Source organism: Salvia miltiorrhiza, chromosome 4 (assembly GCF_028751815.1).
Source record: "Salvia miltiorrhiza cultivar Shanhuang (shh) chromosome 4, IMPLAD_Smil_shh, whole genome shotgun sequence".
NCBI classification, from domain to species: domain Eukaryota; kingdom Viridiplantae; phylum Streptophyta; class Magnoliopsida; order Lamiales; family Lamiaceae; genus Salvia; species Salvia miltiorrhiza.
Window position 1 is genome coordinate 9,489,026 of NC_080390.1, and position 23,922 is coordinate 9,512,947.

The 23,922-nt window shown below is 37.0% G+C and overlaps 3 protein-coding genes and 1 non-coding gene across 5 annotated transcripts; 1 reads left to right on the plus strand and 3 right to left on the minus strand.

Moving 5' to 3' along the window:
* Positions 1-2,246: 2,246 nt before the first annotated feature.
* On the minus strand, positions 2,247-5,418 carry LOC131022964 (uncharacterized). The gene is made up of 3 exons (XM_057952504.1): positions 4,476-5,418; positions 2,988-4,407; positions 2,247-2,859 (listed from the first exon to the last, which is right to left on the minus strand). The coding sequence occupies exons 1-3, from the start codon at positions 5,416-5,418 to the stop codon at positions 2,247-2,249; spliced, it is 2,976 nt and encodes a 991-aa protein (XP_057808487.1).
* On the minus strand, positions 5,419-7,476 carry LOC131022965 (uncharacterized). The gene has a single exon (XM_057952505.1). The coding sequence runs from the start codon at positions 7,474-7,476 to the stop codon at positions 5,419-5,421; it is 2,058 nt and encodes a 685-aa protein (XP_057808488.1).
* LOC131024024 (small nucleolar RNA R71) lies at positions 6,998-7,104 on the plus strand. Its single transcript, XR_009101620.1, has one exon. It is a non-coding gene; the product is annotated as a small nucleolar RNA R71 (small nucleolar RNA).
* Positions 7,477-9,145: 1,669 nt separating the features above from the next.
* On the minus strand, positions 9,146-23,354 carry LOC131022624 (uncharacterized protein At4g19900-like). Of its 2 annotated transcripts, XR_009101366.1 has the most exons (3): positions 22,174-23,354; positions 9,316-9,595; positions 9,146-9,249 (listed from the first exon to the last, which is right to left on the minus strand). XR_009101366.1 is itself a non-coding variant. In XM_057952128.1 (2 exons), the coding sequence occupies exons 1-2, from the start codon at positions 23,182-23,184 to the stop codon at positions 9,542-9,544; spliced, it is 1,065 nt and encodes a 354-aa protein (XP_057808111.1). In that variant the 5' UTR covers positions 23,185-23,354; the 3' UTR covers positions 9,146-9,541. The 2 variants fall into 2 exon arrangements, 1 of the variants encoding a protein (XP_057808111.1); XM_057952128.1 differs by having other exon boundaries at positions 9,146-9,595.
* Between the last annotated feature and the right edge of the window lie 568 nt (positions 23,355-23,922).

Consider the following 23,922-nt stretch of genomic DNA (forward strand, 5'->3'; position numbering starts at 1 on the left):
GCAATGAAGTAGTGAAAAGGAGAAAAACGAAACTTCCCTGAAAATCGATGAGCCGGCAACGATGTGATTCATTGATCGCCCGCGGGTGGTGGATGGGGATAACGCTGGGTCCAAGAATCCCAGCTAGTCTCCAACGCAGATATCCTCTGATCCTGAGTATCCAAACGCGCTAACAGGACTCGGCGAAAATCACCAATGACATTGTCAAAATGAGATTGAAAAACAGTCATAGATGCATCAAAATGATGTTGTGTGAGTGGTGCATCAGGGTATGTGAGGGCTAGCTCGGGTGAAGCAGTGGGCTCCGCCTCAGCTTCCTCGTCCTCATCGTCTGAATGAGAAGATGGACCAGCGCCTTGTGCAATGCCTGCGGCAGCTTTAGCATTCGAATACTCGATGACGCAGTGCCGTTTATGATGGGGAACAATAGTGTGCCTATCCTTGATGAAATTTCCCCTCATAAGCTCTTTGTCATCAATGAACCGAAAATCAGTTGAATCTTGCCCCGGAACAAATTCTGCGCCGCTTGGAATAAGCTTGAAATGAATCGCTAAACATGTTATGATTGGAGTCAAAGAAACATGGAAAGCACTCCGACGCTTAATAAGATCAAGCTGAGACCAAATGAAGTATATAGGACAAATTTTCTCCTTTCGCTTTGCACTCGACAACAAGAAAACTTCATTGGCATTAACTTTATTCCCTTGATCTTTCCCTGAAACATTGTAGGCAAGAAATTTATGCACAAAAGCTAGTGCCAGATCCTTGATGAAACTACTGGATACACCCGACGCATTCCAATTATCACACCCAGATAAATCAAGCCACGCCTCCTTCAACTTAAAGTTTTTCGGTCTAGAACGTGTCCCACTAAGTGGAAAACCAAACACGTCTTTCATCAACTTCAATGTTATTTTGACCTCATTCCCAAGCATTCGACAAGTGAAAAATTTCATGTTCTCATCAAACGTCAAAGTTGAGAAAAACTCAAAACACAAAGGCTCAAAGCCAACCAAATCCTTCATATGAGCATATGTACTCAATCCCAAATATCCCAAATACTCATCCATTTTCTTATCTACTCCCAAGCTTCCCAACAACCACCAATCAAGATATCGTGGGCAAGAGATTTTTTTCTTTTTCAACTGCAAATAACAATTACCTTCGTCATCATTGAAGATAGCAAAAGGTGCATGGAATTCTTCACGGATATCTTGCGGTGTAGCATCTTCGTCCATAGGTTCGGGTTGCTCAATCGGAGCTCTAGAAGTAGTGCCGGGTCTTGTCTTCGTTCGTCCCATGACTGAGCTAATGATGGACAAATAGGAATGGTGGCTACAAGAGTGAAAAACACTTCAAGTGTTAGTGTTGGATTGCTGACGGCGGCTGGATTGAAGCCAAAACAGGAGCAGCAGATCGGAAGTGCAAACGGCGAGCAAAGAGGCCGGCGGCGAGATGGGAGAGCGCGGCCAGTTCAGGGAGCTCCGGAGATGGAAATTGGAACACTAGCGGGCGGACGGCGCTGAGGACGCAAGGAGAGACGGACGGCGACGTCTGGTGGTGGCGAAGATAGTGAGCAGAGGTGTTGATGACGCGAGGTCGACGGCGCGCGGATGCGGTGCGGCTGCTGAGTCGCACAGAGGTCGACGGCGCGCGGATTCCGACAGTGAAGATGGCCGGTGTTGGTCGGAAAATGATGGTGAAAGTTGCTGGAGATGGGAGGCGGCTGGAGGTGAAACAAGGAGGGAGTTGCAGATTTTTGAATTAGGGCTCCACTCCTCTTTTCTTTGTCACGATTTTTCCTTCTTTTTTTTTTTTTTTTTTTTGAAATCAGCCAGGCTCACTAGTCACCCCCGGCGCACACTGCGTTCTGCCCGGATCACCTCATTTTTGCTTAAACGCGAGTCAGCCAGGCTGACTAGTGCCCCCCGGCGCACTCTGCGTTCTGCCCAAAATTGAGATATTGCGCCAACCAGGCTGGCTGCGAGCCGAGGCTCGCTCTAAAATAATTCCAAATTTCGAATTTGCCAACTTTTATTCCATCAACTTCATCTCCTTTCCAAACCACTAAAACTTCATAGAAACCCCTTCCTCCAACCACAAAAATAATAAACTCCATCAAATCACTATGAAGCAAGACAACATAAAACTAAACTAAAACTTAAGCAAATAAACAAAGCAATTAAATTGTGGGTTGCCTCCCACATAGCGCTTTATTTAATGTCGTTAGCTCGACCATTTCATGCTCAATCATAGATCACATCATCGAGTACAATGGACTCGACTCCTTTTGGACGAATTCCTCCTTCAATGTACGGCTTCACCCTATGACCATTGACTTGAAACGACTCTTGCTTCCACGGATTGAATAATTTAACCACCCCATATGGAAAAACTTCTTCAATCTCAAATGGTCCACTCCAACGTGACCGTAGCTTACCCGGAAATAATCTCAATCGAGAATTAAATAGAAGAACCTTCATTCCAGGGCGTAACTCCTTCCTCACAATGTTTCGATCATGGAGCTTCTTCACCTTATCCTTGTAAATCTTGGCGTTGTCATACGCCTCATTCCTCAACTCATCGAGCTCCAAAATTTGCAAAGCTCGTTCTTTTCCTGCATTAAGCAAGTCAAAATTGACCGACTTAATAGCCCAATAAGCTCTATGCTCCACTTCAACCGGGAGATGGCACGTTTTTCCAAAAACAAGCCGGTAAGGACTCATTCCCAACACACTTTTGTAGGCGGTACGATACGCCCACAATGCATCTCCAAGTTTGGTTGACCAATCTTTCCTCGATGGTTTAACCGTCTTCTCCAAAATCCCCTTAATTTGCTTATTGCTCGTCTCAGCTTGCCTGAAGTTTGGGGATGATAAGGAGTAGCCACCTTATGCGTAATGCCGTTCTTTCTCATCAACTTCTCAAAGAGTTTATTGCAAAAATGTTTTCCCCCATCACTAATAATAGCACGAGGAAATCCAAACCTGCAAAGAATATGATCCTGCACAAACTTGATAACGACATTAGCATCACATGTCCGTGTGGGGATTGCCTCAACCCACTTAGACACGTAATCTACAGCAAGAAGAATATACTCATATCCAGATGACTTGGGAAATGGTCCCATAAAATCGATACCCCACACATCAAAGACTTCAACAACCAAATTATTATTAAGAGGCATCTCATTTCTTCTACCAATATTCCCAACTCTTTGACACTTATCACATGCAAGACAAAAATTATGGGCATCCTTAAATAAAGAGGGCCAATACAATCCACACTGAAGTACCTTAAAAGCCGTCTTGCGACCCCCGAAGTGACCTCCACAATGAGCTTCGTGGCAGAATGCCAACACATCTTGTATCTCTTCATCAGGAATATAACGTCTAATCACCTCATCTTTACCAAGGCGGAAAAGATAGGGATCATCCCAAAAGTAAAACCTGCAATTTGCCAAAAATCTCTTTTTCTGCTGAGAAGAAAGGTCAGGGCGCATTTTTCCACAAGCAAGAAAATTTACAATGTCAGCAAACCATGGAATAGCACCTATCTCACAAGCATTCTCAAATGGAAAAGAATCAAAAATCATTCCATGCTCATGTAATGCTTCATCATAATCAACAAGAGGAAGACGAGATAAATGATCTGCAACAACATTCTCACTACCTTTCCTATCTTTTATCTCGACATCAAACTCTTGTAAAAGCAAAATCCATCTAATCAAACGAGGCTTAGCTTGGGACTTAGTCAACAAGTATCTAAGAGCTGCATGATCACTATGAACTATAACTTTAGACCCTAGAATGTAAGATCTAAACTTATCCAATGAGAAAACAACTGCAAGAAGCTCTTTTTCTGTTGTCGTGTAATTCACTTGAGCAGAATTCAGTGTCAAACTTGCATAATATATTACACGCAACATCTTGTCAACTCGTTGTCCTAAGACAGCTCCAACAGCAGAATTTGAAGCATCACACATTATCTCAAATGGTAAAGACCAATCGGGGGCTATAACAACATGAGCAGAAATTAACTTTTCCTTAAGAGTATTAAATGCAAGTAAATATTTTTTATCAAACTCAAAAGGAACATCCTGAGCTAGCAATCGACATAAAGGCTGGCTAATTTTAGAAAAATCTTTAATGAATCTACGGTAAAAACCCGCATGACCCAAAAAACTTCTAACAGACTTCACATTAACCGGTGGAGGTAATTTTTCAATAACATCCACTTTAGCCTTATCTACTGCAATCCCCTCACTTGAGACAACATGTCCAAGTACAATTCCACTTGTTACCATAAAGTGACTCTTTTCCCATGACAATGTGAGGTTACTTTCAATGCATCTTTCAAGAACACGCTCAAGTTTATTCAAACAATCATGAAATGAAGACCCAAAAACTAAAAAATCATCCATAAAAATCTCAATAAAGTCTCCAATCATGTCAGTAAAGATAGAAAGCATACACCTTTGAAACGTCCCAGGTGCTTGCATAATCCAAAGGGCATTTTCCTGCAGGCGTAAGTTCCAAAAGGACTCGTGAAAGTTGTCTTCGCCTGATCTTCTGGAGCAATAGCCACCTGATAATATCCAGACAATCCATCAAGAAAACAATAAAACTTATGCCCAGCTAACTTATCTAACATTTGATCAATAAACGGTAAAGGAAAATGGTCTTTTTTCGTGGCTGCATTTAATTTCCTATAATCAATGCACATTCGCCACCCAGTGGTGACTCGTGTAGGGACCAACTCTCCTTTATCATTCTCCACCACGGTGATACCCCCTTTCTTTGGCACCACATGTATCGGGCTGACCCATTCACTATCAGCCACCGGATAGATGATTCCTTCAGCAAGAAGCTTGAAAATCTCTTTCTTGACCACTTCCATAAGATTTGGATTTAGCCTTCTCTGTGCATCACGAACAGGTTTTGCTCCTTCCTCGAGTATGATCCGGTGCATGCACGTAGTAGGACTAATTCCTCGAATGTCAGATAAGCTCCAGCCTATTGCTCTTTTATTTCTCTTCAAAACTTTCACTAACTCTTCTTCTTCCTCCTCATTGAGCTCAGCGAAAATAATCACGGGCTTTTGCTCATCTTCCTCCAAAAAGACATGCTTAAGGTGTTTTGGCAACTCCTTAAGCTCTAATTTAGGCTGAGCAAGTTCTTTTTGAGTTCCAAGCCCAAGAATTTCCATCACTCCAATGCTTTCTTCAAGGAGTAATTCTTCCTCCTCCATAGCCTCTGAATCTGCAAGTACTCTATCAAGGCTATTCTCCTGCAAAAATACTATCTCGACCGCGGCATCAATAGCATCAACGAAAGAACAATTTTCCATAAGAGATGTAGCAGGTATAACACTATTATCTCGAATAGAAAAAGACACGGTCTCCCCCAACACAGTCATTTATAAAGTTCCATTCTTAACATCAATTAACGTGTTGGTTGTTGCCATAAACGGCCTACCTAACAACAAGGTATGCTCTTTTCCATTCTCTCTCACATCCCCCACATCCAAGACAACAAAATCAACGGGAATAATTAAACCACCAACTTTAACTAATATATCTTCGACAATCCCTTTAGGATAACGAACAGACCTATCAGCTAATTGCAAGCACAAACGAGTAGGTTTAAGATCCCCTAATTCAAGTTGCTCAAATATAGAAAATGGCATTAGATTAATACCTGCTCCCAAATCCAACATACCTGACGCCTCTTTCCCGTTCCCCAAAGCAATTTTGATAACAAAGCTTCCTGGATCTCGCTGCTTTGGTGGAAGTTGTTGCTGCAATATTGCACTTGCCACTTCAGACACCACAATCTTCTCATCATCGGCGAATTTCCTTTTCTTCGATGCTAGTTCTTTGAAGAACTTTACATACGCCGGAACATTCCGAATCATATCCAGTAGAGGCAGATTCACATTCACTTTTGATAGCAGCTTGTAAAAGTCATTAAACTGTTGATCTTGCTTTGCATTTCTTAGTCGGCTCGGAAAAGGTATAGGTGGTGTGTAAGGATTAGCAGCTTTGTGAAGCCCATTATCCTTCTTCTCCTCTTCTTCCTTTGCATCCTCCTTCTTTTCTCCCGACTTGCTTGATTCTGCCTCTTGAGAACTTGATTCATCAGCCTGTGGATATTCTACCTTGTTATCAACCACTTTGCCACTCCTAAGAATAGAAATAGCATGAGCCTGTTCAGAATGGCTCGGCAACTTGTCCCTGGTGTTCTGCTGATCTAGCTTTCCTACAGTTCCTGCAATCTGTCCAACTTGAGTCTCAATTCTTTTAATTGAAGCTTCAACGGACTCAAATCTTTGATTAGTTGACTGGATAAATGCATTCAGTGAATCTTCCAATGAAGGCTTCTTCGGTGGAGCTTGTTGGTTGGGATACTGCTGTTGTCGATAGAATCCCGGTTGTTGCTGCTGATACTGTGGCTGATTTGGTTGTTGTGGCTGCTGAAAATTCTGAGCATTCTGACTCGGACATTGACCTTGATTTTGTCTCCAAGAGAAGTTTGGATGATTCCTCCAACCCGGATTGTAAGTTGGAGCAAATGGGTCTAGTTTAGGACGAGGTTGAAAACCTTGCAAAGCATTAACTTGTGCCTCATCCTCAAATATAGGCTCTCCCATTTTCGGGCATAAATTTGCTCCATGTCCAGATTCTCCACAAATCCCACAAGTCTCGACTGACATCACTTGTTGAGATTTAGAGTCTTTCACCCTCAAAAGTTCCACTTGCCTAGTCAACTCGGCAAGTTGCCTTGTAACATCATAGCTTGGCGTAGCTTCATTGACGGCTGCCCTCCTTCCTCCTCTAGCACTCTTTTGTTGAGAATTCGAGGCCATCGTCTCAAATATGTTATTGACCTCTTCGGCTGTCCTATTACCAATATCTCCTCCTGCAGCGTTATCCACCATGTATTGAAAGTTTTGAGCCAAACCATCATAGAAAAACTGATTAAGCAATGCAGGTGGTAGATGATGATGTGGACATTGTCGCTGAAGACTCCGAAATCGATCCCATGCCTCATGAAAAGTCTCACCAGAATTTTGAGCAAATGTGACAATTTGTGCTCTCAATTCTTGAGTTTTCTGGTTGGAGTAGTACTTAGCCATGAATTTCTCGTAAACAGCATCCCAATTCCGTAGAGAATTTGGTTCAAGAGACATGAACCACACCTTAGCTTTGTCCTTCAAAGTGTATGGAAAACACTTCATCTTCAATTGATCCGTGTTGAGTCCTTGTGGAGGAAAATCAGTAACCACAGAATAGAACTCTCTGATGAAGTTCAATGCATCTTCTGAAGGCATTCCATAGAAAGAAGGTAGCTGGCTAAAATGCATAGGCTTGAGCACATAATTCTTAGCAGCATCTCCAAGAACTATACTAGAGGTTTTCGGTTCAACCACCGGACGAGCAAAATCCCTCATACTCCTTTGATTTACTGCTGCCATCCCTGCTGGTTGAGTTGTGGAGTTTTGAGTCTCTTCCAAAACTTCTGTACTTACTTCAAGGCTATCGTGACTAAATGACTGATCTTCTTCTTCCTCCAGATTTGCTAACAATTCCCGTGTTTGGTGTATATAATCAATTTCAGGAGTCAACTTCCTTTTAAGGCTTCGTCGACCCTGCATAAAAATCTATCACCAAACAAAGAAACGGATCAAAAACACCTGCAGAAAGAAGGAAAAGAAAATAAAACAAAACACAGAAAATAAAATAACACACAAATACTAAGCCTAAAGCCTTCCCCGGCAACGGCGCCAAAATTTTGTTCAACCTAAAGTGTACTCTTTAGATTGCTCGCAAGAGAACGAGGTCAATCGTAGAGTGACAAGTTGACCCAAGTCGTATTCCACGAGAAAGACTTAGCAGGGCTAATTATCTATGTGTTAAACACGTAAAAATAAAAACACCTAAACATTCTAACCAGTTTTCAAGTGATCAAGTAAAGTATTTAAAACAACGAGAAATAAATTCAAAGTAATAAACAAACGGAAATGCAATGATTAAAGATTCTAGGGCGATGGATCATCTTCTCGGGAAATCAATAAACAAGTGAAGATCATGCACAATTAATAAACTCACAAAATTCTCCTCCTAACGTAGGTGCTCAAACCATAGTTTTCACATTCAAGTATGAGTCTACGCTAATTAAATCACATGAATTCATCAATTATTAGACTATACGTTTCCGATTAAGTCTAATTCCAATTCAACCACGGTCAAGCAACGAGTTTTTCTCTCGATCTCACACGTTGCAAACACAATCAAGCAGTGATCAATTGCTAAATCGAATATCAAACAATTGAATCGGATAAAGTGCATCAATGCATCACAAGCAAATCAATTAAACCCAATTGAATCTCCAACCCTAGATTATGGAAATTAGTTCATCATGCTGTAGAATTCAAAGTAGGAGAAAAGTAAACCATGGAATTAAAACTAAGAAGAAAGATAAAGAAATAATTACGAAATTCAAAGTGCAAATCCGTTCCAATGCGTAAAGAAAGTGAAATAAAATGAAAAACTAAAGTTCTCCTATTGTTCTTCCTTCAAAAGGGGAAAAGGATGGAAGTTCTAAGTGAAAAAAGTGTATTTGAATATCTAAAAACCGCCATTCTTATGAGAAATCCCGTCAGAAAACTGTCAGGGTCAGCCTGGTTGACTAGTGCGCCGCGGCTCACTTCACATTCTGCCCATTTTCCTTCAAGCAGTCAACCCGGTTGGCTAGTACGCCGCGGCTCACTGCCTTCTCTTCTCAATCTTCTTCTAATCACCCCCGATTCATTGTGAGTCATGGTTAGCATGTCTTAAACACTCTCTTTTGCGTCGTTGTGAGCTTTCTTCATAATCTTCAAATGCTTTAACATCGACATTCTTCATTTAACACCTAAAGCATCACAATTAACCATTAAGCTCGAATTAACACGAAATCACCACTACTCTACACAACTTTTACAATAAAATATGACTAAACTAATAATAGACAATGGCATAAACACGACGAAACACCCGCCACCTACTATCCGCCGGATACTCACGAAACACAATTTAAATATAAATTTACAACAAATTTAATAGAAAAAAAATCAACACAAATAACATAGTTCAAATCCATATGTTGAAATCCACAAAGAACAATGTTTAAATTCAAATTCATCAACTAAAATATAAAATCCAACAAAATTCTATAATTGCTCAACAAAATTCAAATTTAAATTAGACTATTAGAATTTGGGCCTTAGTTCAATTTCTGTTTGGGCCTATTTTAAGATATAATATGCTAGCACATAATCTCAAAATATATATTCAAAGCCCATATTTTATGGAATTTTAGGTGGATATTTGACGGGTAATTCACGGATAATTGACGGGTAATTGGCGGGTATTTTTCGCGGGTAAACGGGTTTTGCGGGTATGGATAGTAAGTATCCAAACCCATACCCACGAACTAAATGGATAGTGAATTGCAACCATGAAACTATCCGTGGATATCAAATGGTATCCAAACCCACCCTAATAGGTTCGGGTTTTCGCGGATATCCGTTGCCCGCGGGTAGATTGCCATCCCTACTTGTCGTATATCAGCATAATTAAGCAGAGCCATAATCTGTTCTGTTAACATGAAGTCCATCGGACCGCCACCAGACGTGGGGACCATACCCTACAGTTCAGATCCAGTGGCCACTAGAGCAGATCTCTGGGGAGTGATGTTCTGACCCGTCAGCGGGGTAGCGGAAGTATTGAGAAAACCCGGCGGTGTAATGAAGACAGTGCTGGCTGGCAGACTGTTGAGCAGCGAGGTGGGTATCTCAGTGCGGGCGCCAGAGCTGAGCCCAGTGTTGTTGAACTCCTTCTCAAGGGTGCGGCGAGCATCAGAAGAATCCATAGTACCTGCATGTGGAAAATATGAGAAAAAACCTCCATAAAAACATATCGAACCCCCCTTTTGTCAGAGGAATCCGCAATATAAGATATCCCGAACACTGGTGCGAAGGCCATTATGAAATCCCTTTCGAAATACCCCCGTGTGCTAGGAAATAAACCCAGGACACGGATTCAGACGTAGATAAAGAATAACAGAGATTTCCTCCCAGATCCGGATTCACTGTTGGTAGAGAGAACATATTGCCTGATAAATCAACCATAAAAACCCAAAAGTACAAAGAAAATAGAGCACCAATCAGAAGATCGTTAGTAAAACACGTTAGATTTGTCAGAAAAATAGAGATAATGTGAGATAATACGATGATCGCACGCAATTATTATGATCGTATGGAAAACAAACATAGATCGACACCTCACTTTCGATATCACCCATTTGCCCAACATGCACATACGAAGAAAATAATAAAACCATGAATCTTATGAATTTACGGACAGATCGGAGCGAGAAACGGATTTATCGGTCCAGATTCAATTGGGTATTCGAAACAACGTATCAATCGGGGCCTGCGCATGCAAATCCGCTCGCGATTGTAGATCTGCATGCGTAGGTGGTTGAAACTCACGCCTTAACTCATTATTCCCACAGACGGCGCCAGCTGATAAAGTATTTTATCAACACCTAATCTAAACCACAAGTTTTACCTAGCGTTTGATCGTGAGAGGCGAAAGGAAAGGTTGAATTGCTTGAGAATTGAAGAAAATTGCTGCAGTATTAAGAAAGAGAGCGTGTGTTTACAAGATACGGGTGCATGGGTATTTATAGATTACATGCTAGGGGTACAATAGTAACTTCATCTCTAAGAACATGCTCCCCGCGTGGTCGAGGGCATAATAGTAAATTTACCCATAGGCAGGCGATTCCTCTGCTCTGGCACGTGGGCAGATCATCCTTCTGTTCTTTAATGACTCATCTGGCGAGAGCCATTCCTCTAGCTGTGACCATTCCTCTGGCGAGGGTCATTCCTCTGACGAAGGTCATCCCTCTGGCCAGGGTTGTTCCTCTGACGAAGGTCATTCCTCTGGCGAGATCCGTTCCTCTGATCCTAGTGAGTCCTTTTTCCGCATCCATTCCTCTGCTCCGCATATATTACTCCTCATCACATATTTTTTTTCCACACTCACCGTATTTTCAAGCCATCCATTGCTTCTCCATATGAGATGAAACCAATGCGGAACCACATACTGTAGGATCTCAATTGGCAGCTTAGCAAATTTGTCCCTACACAAAATGTACACAAACATATAAATAAGCATACACAAAGTTATTGTATAAAAAATAAATATTAACTGTTATTCATTAGCATAAACTTACGTATTCACTTCAGATTCAATTCACTTAATATACGGCTTCAATTCAGACATACCGAAATCATTTTTGTTAGGATCATAGAGTAAGAGACTAGCCATTCTATCAAAATATCTATTTTTCGATCTACGTGGTACATTACAATCAATTCCAAAATTAGAAGAATTTGGACATTTTGGATGCACCTCATGCATCAATTCTTCCACGTTTTTTTCACACACAAAATCACTTTCTTCGACCGACATAGGAGATTTTTCGGGCAAAAAACTATACGTCTCATGTACTCTAGGACCCTTCTGCATAAATGTGGGTTTTCCAACGTCAACATCATTTGAAAAGCTTACGAAATTAGAATTACCAAACCCACAAACACACGATTCTAAACAATGTTCTAACACTTTGAACTTATCTTTCGTGTATTGTTCTACAGAGTTCAACTGATCCTTCATCCTCAATAGCAACAGCATCATATCCTACAAAAGTAAATAAAAAAAATTGCACATGTTTCAAATAAGAAATCAGTGAAAATAACGATGCAAAGAATCGATATATTAAAGTAAACAAAACCAAACTTTGTTCGTTGCGCCGTCAACATCATTGCAAAGGTTGGGTGTTCCATGGACCAAATTGGAATTGCTTCCATCTGGAGTACTACGACTTGATAAACAACAGCCACATTTGAGGCCATCTAAAGGAGATATTTGATTCTGACCAACACATTCTTTTTTTGTTGTTGTGCCCTTGCCACTTGAGTCATTCACGTTTTTGTTTTCGAGGATCTACTATGTATAGACGATCTATGAGACCGATGCCTCTTCAATTGTGAATCTTCTTTGTTATCATTATTGAAGTCGAGTTTCCGGCCAACCTATTTTGTTATGTCAACTACCGTAACCGGAGATGCCACATGCATTGATGAAGTCACACAGAGCAACCCCAATTTTTTCATTTCAAGACTAGATAATGCAATGTGTACCTGAAAGTAAAGTTATAGGTTAACACATTTGTACAAATGAAAGAAGGACGATATTCATTCAACAGAAATATTTCGCAATTAAGATTAAAAATATCAAATGTTCCTACCGGATCACATCCCTTCTTCGCAAGGAAAAACTTTCACACATCATCATTTATGGATTGTAGAGTCCTTGGAACTGACCATCTAAGGATTCTTGGAAATATCAAATAATGCGGATTCGAGCTACCACAAAATGTACCTAAGGAAGGTATGACCTCATATGCCCAACATTGCAACGCATACACTAAACCATTAGCATCCCATGATATATTTTTATTTTCACATTCCAGCCTTAGAATTTTTTGTTTCGCAAGATGTGTCCAAGTAACAAGATATTCGTAACCAACATGACCCCAAGAAAATTCATTGAATTTCTTTAAATCATCAACCAAATGCAAGTACCGAGGATCAAGTTTCCATGTATTGGGGCCATTCATCACAAATAAGCCATACGCAATTAATGCATAGGCAAGTTTCAAACTACGTATAAACCATTAGTTTTCGCGCATTCACGCTTAAACTCTACAAGCTATTAGAGTGTAGCATTCGACACAAGCCATTAGAGTGTAACATTCGACACAATTTGTTGAACAATTCACCTTGAAAATGAATTTCGCTCGCATCAAGCAAATGACCAAAACATGAGGTACTCAAGGTAGATAATTTATGCTTGGATAATAATTGTCTCACATCATCTAGATACCTCATCTGGCAGACAATAGTGAAATCGCCTCCTAATGTAAACATAAATAATAGACGATGTTAATGATAGTCACCATTGTAGCTCTTACTGTTTTTAAAAACTACTCTTTTTCAAGAAAGCCAAAAATATAAGTTATCGGATATTCATTGTATTCCACGACACGAGCTACATATTTTTGTTTCAACCACCAATTATCAAACAAATAAACCAAACATCACACGATAGTACCAAATTTACTCAACCCTAGGATGAAGAAATAAATCGAGGACTTATACAAATAAACATTTTAAATTCTTACCAATGGTCAACAGTTAATATTCTGATAACAAATAAATCAAAATGGAAACAAATGGATTACAAACAAAAAATGAACAAGATAGAACACATCAAAAAAATTTCCAAAATCGTCACGAGCAACATTATTCAAGCCGCTGCATTTCGAAATAATTAAAAAGGCAAAATAATTATAACATACCCGGTGGTTTTAAGCTTGAGCCTTCCATGATGTGTTGTGTCCTCTAATGGGAGGATAATTGTTTTGGAGACAAAGATACACCAGTTGAGATAATGGATTTGTTCGAATATTTTCTACATAAGAGTAGAAGCATGGAATATCATAGCCTAGCTCACGTGTTTGATTTTAAATGGAGCACAACTTCCAAAAAAAGTCAACTCACAACAAAAACTACTTTACAATTCAACCGGCGGTATGTTAGGAAAAAATCAATTCTGGTTCAACTTTAGTGTAAAAGCCGAAATTTTTAAGCTGTGCGACGTGGCACAATCCTAAGCTACATGCGCAATGAGGATGTGTGCGGGGTTTACTTTACCAAGATAGTGGGTGTGATTCTCGATACTGGTGCTATGATGAAAATGGGCGCTACAGTGTTAAATCTGGTTATTTGGTTGAGACGGCTTACTACACTTCGAACCCTCACACGACGTCTTTGGCTGCTAAGAAGCACAGGAGCGTGATGTGGGGACATGACTTACCCCCGAATATCAAGGTTTTCCTTTGGAGGGCGGTTAACGATTGGCTCACAATGGATATGAATCTTCGCTGTCACCATATACCAATGCTGGGTATTTGTTCCTGGTGCAAGGCGGATTGGGGCTATACTTCTCACTGTCTAATCTTTTGGCCTATGGTGAGCTCATTTTGGAGAAATACTTCTTGGTGGTCTCTTATGAAATCATGCTCCCAACTGGGTTTTAGGGAGCTTTTGCACAGTCTGGACGAACTAGTAGGGGGAGGAGGATCTTGATATTCTTTGTGTCTGTTTTTGGTAGATCTGGCGTCGCCTCTGTGACGTCAAACATGGGAAAGAGCCGCTTCTTGGTGTGGATATGTGGGAGTACAACGCCATGTTTGTCAAGAATTATAAGGAGGCTAGAATTCTTACCAATGCTCAATCACAATTTCTTCCCAAAGATGGAGATAGGCGATGGGTACCACTGAGGAAGAACTCATTCCGAGTTGATGTGGATGTGGCCCGGTAGGACGATGGCAGCCGCATCGGGGTGGGCTTTGTGGTTAGAGACCGGAAGGGTGTCTCGATCGCAGTTGTCGCCCAGAAAGTAGGGAGTACAAGCACAACCTTGATGGGGGGCTTAACGCCCTTCTCCTTCGTGTCGGGTTCTGTATCCACAATGATATTGGTCCGGTGGCAGCTTACTCGGACTCATTGCTTGCTATCCATGTGGTTCACAATGATTGTATTAGTATGGACAGTGGCGAATCCAGGGGGCTAGGGGGACTGAAGCCCCCTCCCATTTTTTTTTAATATAGATATATACTCCCTCCGTCCACGAAAGAACTTCCTATCTTTTCTTTTTGGGACGTCCACAAAAGAACTTCCTACCTATTTTTGGACTATATCCCACCACTTATAATCCTCTTACTTTTCACTTTTCACTTTTCACAACTCCCAATATTAATTATAACAAATTTTCACCACTCCCAATACACTCAACTACCTTTTATCCACTCTTAATACACTCAACAATATTTTTTCTTAAAACCCGTGTCACTCCCTCCTAGGAAGTTCTTTCATGGACGGAGGGAGTATTTTTTATTTTAATCTATATATCTATATATATGTGTAATAAATAAGAAATACAAGAGAAAAATATAATACATTGTTTATTGTTCAACTATCCATATTAAATATTGTACGATTTGTTACATTTATGTTATTTTTATCCGTTTTTTTTTTTCTTTCTTATTTAATTTTTAATGTTGAATTTGAGTCAATTCTCAATTTAAAAGTAAAATTACAAATTATTAATAATGAAAATTAGTTTATTTGTTTAGAAGATGAAACATTTTTTTTAAATGCATAAAGGTATGTCTTTATATGCTTTCAATCTACTTGATATTAAATTAATTGAATTACAAAAAATTATCTATTATATTAAGTGATTGTTAAAAAAAAATGCATGAAAATGAAATGTACAGAATGCTCAAAAAAATTTGCTAGCGTCTTTTGCTAATTCTTGTGACGATGTAATGGTTTGGAGGTCGAACTTTCCCGGTTGACTGCTATATTTGATTAGGCACTCTTGTGTGTACCTGGGTACATGGTACACCCGGGTCAATCTGACCCTGTTAGAAATCAACAATATATATAAAATTCGCGTTTTATCTAACATCAGAACCTACAACTCAATTGGCTAACAGATGAGTTGCTACTTTCTCTTGTGTTTAGTGTCAGTTTTTTTATTTTTTGTGTTCTTTTCAGTTTTGATTCTTAGTAAATTACATTATCTATTTTAATAAATGATACTATATTTATATTTAAAGGACACTTTTAATTTATGTATAATGATAGTATTTTCGTAGTAAATTACACTATCTAGATTAATAAATGATATTTTTAAAATATCTAAAAATGACATTATTTTTCTTATTAAACGACACTTTTAATATATCTGCATTTTCTTTTTGTTTTTTTCTTCTTTTTCTTTTTCATCGTGATTTTCTTTTTTATTCATTTTTTTTAAAATTATATTTTTGATTTTATTTTTTTTTCTTTTTAATAAATAACACTATTTTTATTAGTAAATAACACTTTTAATATATTTAAATGACACTATTTTTTTAATAACTAACACTATATGCATTAATAAATGATACCACATTAATATTTAAATGACACAACCATATTATATAAATAACACGATATAGTTCTACAAATGACATTATCATGTTAAAAAAATAACACTATTACGTTCTGCAAATGACACTATATAGAAATGACAGTAACGCTATTATAAATAAAACACTTTTATGTTCTACAAAAGACACTAACACTATATGAAAATGACACTAACACTATTATAAAGAACACTTTTATATTCTACAAAAGACACTAACACTATATGAAAATGACACTAATATCATCATGTTATATAAATAATACTATTGTGTTCTACAAATAACACTATACATAAATGACACTAACATTATTATATATAAAGAACACTTTTATGTTTTGCAAATGACACTAACACTATATGAAAATGACACTAACACAATTATGTTATATAAATAATACTATCGTGTTCTACTAATAACACTATATAAATAACACTATTATGTTCTACAAATGACACTATATGGAAATTACACTAACACTATTATAAAGAACATTATAACGTTTCGAATGACACTATGAGATTTCGAATGACACTACATGATTTCGAATGACACTATAAGATTTCAAACAACACTATAACACTTTAACATTTCAAAATGACATTACGAGATTTCAAATGACCCTTTAAGATTTTGAAATGACACTACGTCATTTCGAATGAAACTTTAACATTTGAAATGACACTTGAACATTTCAAAATGACACTTTGAGATTTTGAAATAACACTATGAGATTTCGAATGACATTACATGCTTTCGAATGACACTATGAAATTTCGAATGACACTATAACATTTCGAATGAAACTACATGATTTGGAATGACACTATAAGATTTGAAATGACATTACATGATTTTGAATGACATTATGAAATTTCGAATGACACTATAACGTTTCGAATGACACTATGAGATTTTGAATGACACTACATGATTTCGAATGACGCTATAAGATTTGGAATGACACTATAACCTTTCGAATGACACTATGAGATTTCAAATGACACTACATGATTTGAAATGACACTATAATATTTCAAATGACACTAAATCATTTGGAATGACACTTTAAGATTTCAAACAACAATATAAGATTCGTAACGACACTTTAACATTTCTAAAATGACACTATGAGATTTGAAATGACACCTTTAAGATTTTGAAATGACACTACGTCATTACGAACGAAACATTTCAAATGACACTTTAACATTTTGAAATGATAGTGTCATAATAGTGCTATTTGTAAAATATAATAGTGTTGGTGTTATTTATATAAGATAATAGTGTCATTTATAATAGTGTGAGTGTTATTTCCATATAGTGTCATTTGTAGAATTATATAGCATCATTTATGATAGTGTTAGTGTCATTTTCATACAGTGTCATTTGTAGAACTATATAGTGTTAGTGTCATTTGCATAACATAAAAGTGTTCTTTATAATAGTGTTAATGTCATTTCTATATAGGGTTATTCGTAGAATACGTTAGTATTATTTATGTAATATGATATAATAGTGTTAGTGTCATTTCCATATAGTGTTAGTGTCATTTGTAGAACAGAAAAGTGTTCTTTATATAACATGATAGTGTTAGTGTCATTTTCATATAATGTTAGTATCATTTGTAGAATATAAAAGTGTTCTTTATAGTAATATTAGGGTCATTTCCATATAGTGTCATTTGTAGAACATAATAGTATTATTTTTTTGAATGGGAACATAATAGTATTATTTATATAATATGATAATGTCATTTTCATATAGTGTCATTTATACGTAGTGTCGTTTACAATGTTATAGTGTTAATTTCAATGTTATAGTGTCATTTGTATATCCAAATAGTATTATTTATTAATGCAGATAGTGTCATTGAGTTAGAAAATAATACTCCCTCTGTCCACGAAAAAGTGTCCTACTTACCCTTTTTTTGTCCACGAAAAAGTGCCATGTTTACCTTTTTGTACATTTATACCCTTTACTTTTCAATTTATTTACAACTTATGTCATTAATAAATCCACCCTTTTATTTAATCTATGCAATTAACCCACACAATTAACTCACTAATTAAAACTACGAATCCAACTCTCCCACGCCTAATCAATCCCATTTCCCCCAAAATTAAATTACTCTTTCTCTGAACTCAAACAAGTGGAAGAAATACACACAAATAGGAGTGAGCAAACCCAACTCGGACCCGCTGAACCCGCCCGAACCGACGGATTCGGTCCGGACCAGACCAACCCACTATATGTGTTCGATCCGGATTGAGTCTATTTTCTAGGACCGTCCGGGTCGAAATCCGGTCGAACCCGGAACCCCCATACTCTAAATTTAATATTTAATTTATATATTCAATCTCATGTTTTTTAGATGCAAAATGACATTAAATAAAACATGGAGTCTTTCCTTGTTTGAGTGGATTACAATTGGAATTTTTTTGCGGAAATGACATTAGATGCTAAAAATTATTGAAGTTAGATCAATCTCATGTTTGACTTCATAAGTCTCGATTCATGATTTTGCTTCTTTTAGATTTTGAAATGATGATACTTCATCAATATTATGTTGTTGCTGCTTCTTAACCGATTTTGAAATGCTGCTGCTTCTTACGCGATTGATGAATATATTAAGTGAATTGATTATTGATGATATATTAATGTACAAAGAACTGAACTTATATTAATGTACAAAGAACTGAACTGCAGCTGTAAATTAATTGGTTATTATTGTAGGTGATAAAATGTCGATAATAGGGGGAAAAAAAGTGAGAAATAGGGAAAAAATAATTCCGGCCTCGGCGGGTCGCATCCGGAATAATAAATATGTTCTGAAAATTAAATCCACTTCACGTGTGAATTCTAGTTGCCAACTAATCAATTAATTTCTCTACAATTATACAATAAAATAAAAATTACATAGTCTTTAACATTAAAATAGGCATAAAAAAAACAAGAATGAATATGTTAAATAAAAACACAAGAATTAAAATAGGCATAAAAATTAAATAGTCTTAACATTAAAATCGGCCTCAATAAAGAGTAGGATTGTTTAAACTCTCAACAACTAAAAAACAATAAAATATTAACAAACTAATCAATATTATTAGCACTACCCCTGTTGTAATTTTTACCTCACTCAAAACAACTTTATCAGCTTTCTTAGTACCCGTGCCGGCACCCAAATGGGGCACTTTTTCGTGGACGGAGGGAGTATTGTTTAGATATATTAAAAGTGTCATTCAAATATAAATATAGTATCAATAATTAATGTAGATAGTATAATTTAATAATAAAATTAGTATTGTTATACATAATTAAAAGTGTGATTCAAATAAAAATATAGTATTATCATTTAATAATATAGATAGTGTAATTTAGTAACAGCAATAGTATCATTATCATTATACATAAATTAAAAGTGTAATTCAAATATAAATATAATATCATTTATTAATGTAGATATTGTAATTTTTTTTAAAATAGTATCACTAAGTGACACCTTTAATATATTAAAATTATATTTTTAAAAGAACAAAAAACAAAATTTTACAAAAAAAACACTGAAAATAAAAAAAATTAAGAGAGGGAGAAGAAGTAGAAATGCGACCTCAAAGATAGTAAGAATGTGTCCAAACCAGCTGAGCTAATTACTTAATTGATAAATGTTCTAGGCCGTTTAATAAATATTCCATCGTTTACGGATTCGGGTCAGATTTGACCCGGGCGCACCGTGCACCTATGTGCACACAAGAATTTGTGATATTTGATTCATCGGGATTTAGTTTAATAATATGCCTTCATTTCTCCCTCAAAAAAAAAAAAAAAAAAAAAGCGCCATTTCTATCTTAACTCCAAAACAAATAATTGTTATGATAGTAGCTATTTTAAAAGAATCAAAGTAATTGTTTTGCTTCCTAAAATATTTTCGTAGGAATAAGGAAGACATAACAAGCCCTCAAAAAAAAAAAAAAAAAAAAAAGGAAGACATAACAAATAAGCAAATCTAATTACACAGCCGCCAAATTAGTCTAGGGTTAAATTAGTCAAGCTGTTAAATATTAATGATCGAATTAAATACAAAACAATTAACTTCAAATTTTAAGGTATTATGTATATACATAATATTAATATGTATACATGGATTAATTGATATTTTTTTGTAAAAAGGGTCAACATAGGAAAACAAAATTTGGAAAATGCGAAGCTTACAAGAAAATATTATGATTGATTTTTTTTTTTTTTTTTGAAATTATAAGAGGTATATAAATATACAATATTGCACGCAGGCGAGAATGCAACACCACCTAAAGTGGCAAAACTTCACTGCACGCAAATGGAATTGAAACCAAGACCTCCCTTACAAAGGACCACCTAAAATGGGAAAACATCATCGCACGCAGGCGAGATTGAACCCATGACCTTTCATAAAGAAGAGTCGTTGGGTGCCTCAGCTTTGGCACTAGAGCAAGGCCTCATGGGCAAATATATTATGATTGACTTAGTAAACAACAAATTGTTCCCTTAATAACCCCACAATAATCATTCCATGATTGAGAAACATTTAGTATCATTTTTCGGACAAGGTAAGATTAATTGTTTTTCCAATGTAACACAAATTCATGTGAATTATAGTGAATATCTATGTTTTCCTTGTTCATTTTTCTCCAAGAATCTAATTGATACTCGTGAGGCAGGATTCCTATTTTGAATTTAATGCAGCAATCATACATATTACATATACATAGTAATAATGTATATATATATATATATATATATATATATCTGCCTACACTATTTCTCTTCTTTTATGTATTTGGCAAATGGCAAGAAGAGCACTCAGTTTCTAAAGGCCTTATGGATGTGCACAATTTGGGTGATTTGGAGAAAGAGGAATGAAAGTAGATTCGAAGACAAGGTGTGGGAGTTTAAGAGCATTATCATGAAGATTAAAACTATAATGTGGAGTTGGAACAAGATTTTTGATTTTTTTGCATGGGAGCCATCCCTCAGTTCATCAAAGCTTTTTAGCTCTGTGTTGTAAGCTGACTTTGGTACCACTGGTACCTTCTTCTTTTTCAATAATATGCTTTTTTTCTGATAAAAAAAAAGTACTAAATTCTATATCGACAATGTGCAAAATGGAAAATCAATATCCCAAACTGGCTTACCGGAGAAGCCTAAGATTATGTGCCTTTAATATAGTCAATTGTCTAATAGTTAAGGAATATCAACAATCTACATCATCTTAATCATAATTTACCAGTTTTTAGTAGCTGATCATGCTAAGCATGCCAATAATTAAATTAAAGTAATTAAGCAAAGTTTAAATAATCAATTAACACTTGGATTAGCTTATTTCCATTATTGTTTAAGCAACTTGACATCAAATGATATCTATCCATTGTGATCCACAGCCAAAACTGTAAGCAAATTGGAGTTGCTTTTGAGTCAGAAATATTTTATGATAATGCAGTGTGCTTGCTTCACAAGGGAGTTTTAATGATGAACTCTTTATGCAACAGAGTTTAATTAAGGCTATTTTTTATTTTAGCACCAAGGTTTGGTCTTTTATATCTTTATATTAGTCACTTAGAGGAAGCAGAAATGAATACTAGAATAAGAATTAAAATAGTAGTGTTTCTCAATTCTCAAGTAAAGAAAGCTAGAGACAAGAAAGGAAATTAAATCCTTGCAAAAAGCAAATAGCTTAGAAATTTACAGAAATAAACATGAAATAAATATTGTAACAAAAAGATTGGATTATGTATCCCTAATTAAGTATTAATTAAAAATTCTGCACATTTGGATGCTCATGAGATAAATACCTATGTATCCATTTTCCTCTTTAAGAACTCCAAGAAGTAAGCTTGTTGCATACCACATGAGAAATCAATCTCTCTATAATGCTCCCTTCTTCAATCTCTACACTACTACTCTTGCTATTCCACAAGTGGACCCCATAAGTTGACCCGCCGAACTGTCGGATCTTTGCCTCGACCCATCTCTCACCCACTCGACCACTAGGCCTGGCGAAATACCCGGTCACCCTCGTCCAGGAGACCGGGTAGAACGCCATCGGGGGCAAAATCGTCAAATTAAACTCCTCTGCCCTATCCAATTTCTCCACCACTCTAGAGACCAAATATGGCCCATTATGACCCCACACATTCCCATCAAAATTTGAAGCAAATTCCTCCAAGAACTTGTAAACAAGTGGATGATTTCTGTCAAAAACAAGAACTGCATTGTTCAATCTTGTCCAATTCCCAAACAGGTCAACACTCTGTGCACCAATCGAATTCCTCAAACCCTCCAAACTCTTCAAGATTATGAAATCCGTGTCTAAATAGATTCCTCCATACTTGTACAAAACTGCAAGCCTGATCAAATTTGATAGATTCTGTGGGAGGGGAATCTCACCGGGATTCCTGATTCCATTCTTGATCTCGTTAAACCAAATCTCAGCGGGAGTGTTTCTGATCAAATCCCACAAGTCCGGAGCCATTGCTCGAACGCGAAAGCCGCGTTCGAGCAACGGCTCAAGAATCTTGAGACCCTTGTCGGAATCCATGGTCTCGGACAGGATGATGAGACAAATGGAGGGATTTGTTTCGAACAACGTTTCCAATCCGGAAAACTCCCTCTCTCCGTAGGAATCCAGCGGCGAAATCCACGTCATGAATGCTTGGAATCTGCATTGATTCCCGCGGAGGAATCCTCGGACTCGGGAATCGAATCTTCCGGTGGGATCAGATTCCGAGAAGATTCTCAGCTCCTCGGGCTTGAGGAGATTCCGTTCGGGCCGGAGCGGAATCTTCTCGAAGCCTGCTGCTGATGTGATTTTGAGCATTCTGGCAGCTTGATGAGTCTGCAGCAGATTGGGATGATCGCTGAGATTCTCGAACTGGATTGGAACCTTCGAGAAGATGCTGTCGGCGAAGATTAGGACCAAGATGATCGATGCGAGGGTGATGGTGGTGAACAAGTTGAATTTCATGTGGGAGAATCTCCAAGATTCCAACATTTTATCTCACTAGCTAGGAGGGGAGGAGAGACAGAGAATTGCTTTCTTGATTCGTAGAAAATTGAGTGAATTTGTTTTTTTAAAGTGGATGGATTGGGATGAGGGAAGAGGAAGGGTTAAGGTTAAGGAGAGGAAGTGAATTTGTATTTTTTTTAATGTTGTTTGGTGTTAAATTGATTTTGAGAAAAGGATAAAAAAGTGGATTTTAAATTTGTGAGGGAAAATTGCACCTAAATACACAAACTTTGTCAAAAATTCATATTTGACGCGAAGTTAGGATTTTACATTTTAATACACCAACTTTCGTTGTTGTCCAAATTTGACACGACTTAATTCTTAAAAATTCAAAAAACAACCCCTTTTTGTAAATAATTATACAAAGGCCCACTTATGTTATAATTTGGGACATTTAAACCAAAACAAGATATTTCCTTATGATGTTTTCTTTTAAACCATTTTAGGCGCGGATCAAAGATTAAAAGAAAACATCATTAGGAAATATCTTGTTTTGGTTTAAATGTCCCAAATAATAACAAAAGTGGGTCTTTGTATAATTATTTACAAAAAGGGGTTGTTTTTTGGATTTTTAAGAATTAAGTCGTGTCAAATTTGGACAACAACGAAAATTGGTGTATTAAAATGTAAAATCCTAACTTCACGTCAAATATGGATTTTTGGCAAAGTTTGTGTATTTTCACGCAATTATCCCAATTTGTTATAGTTAGTACGAATAAGAGA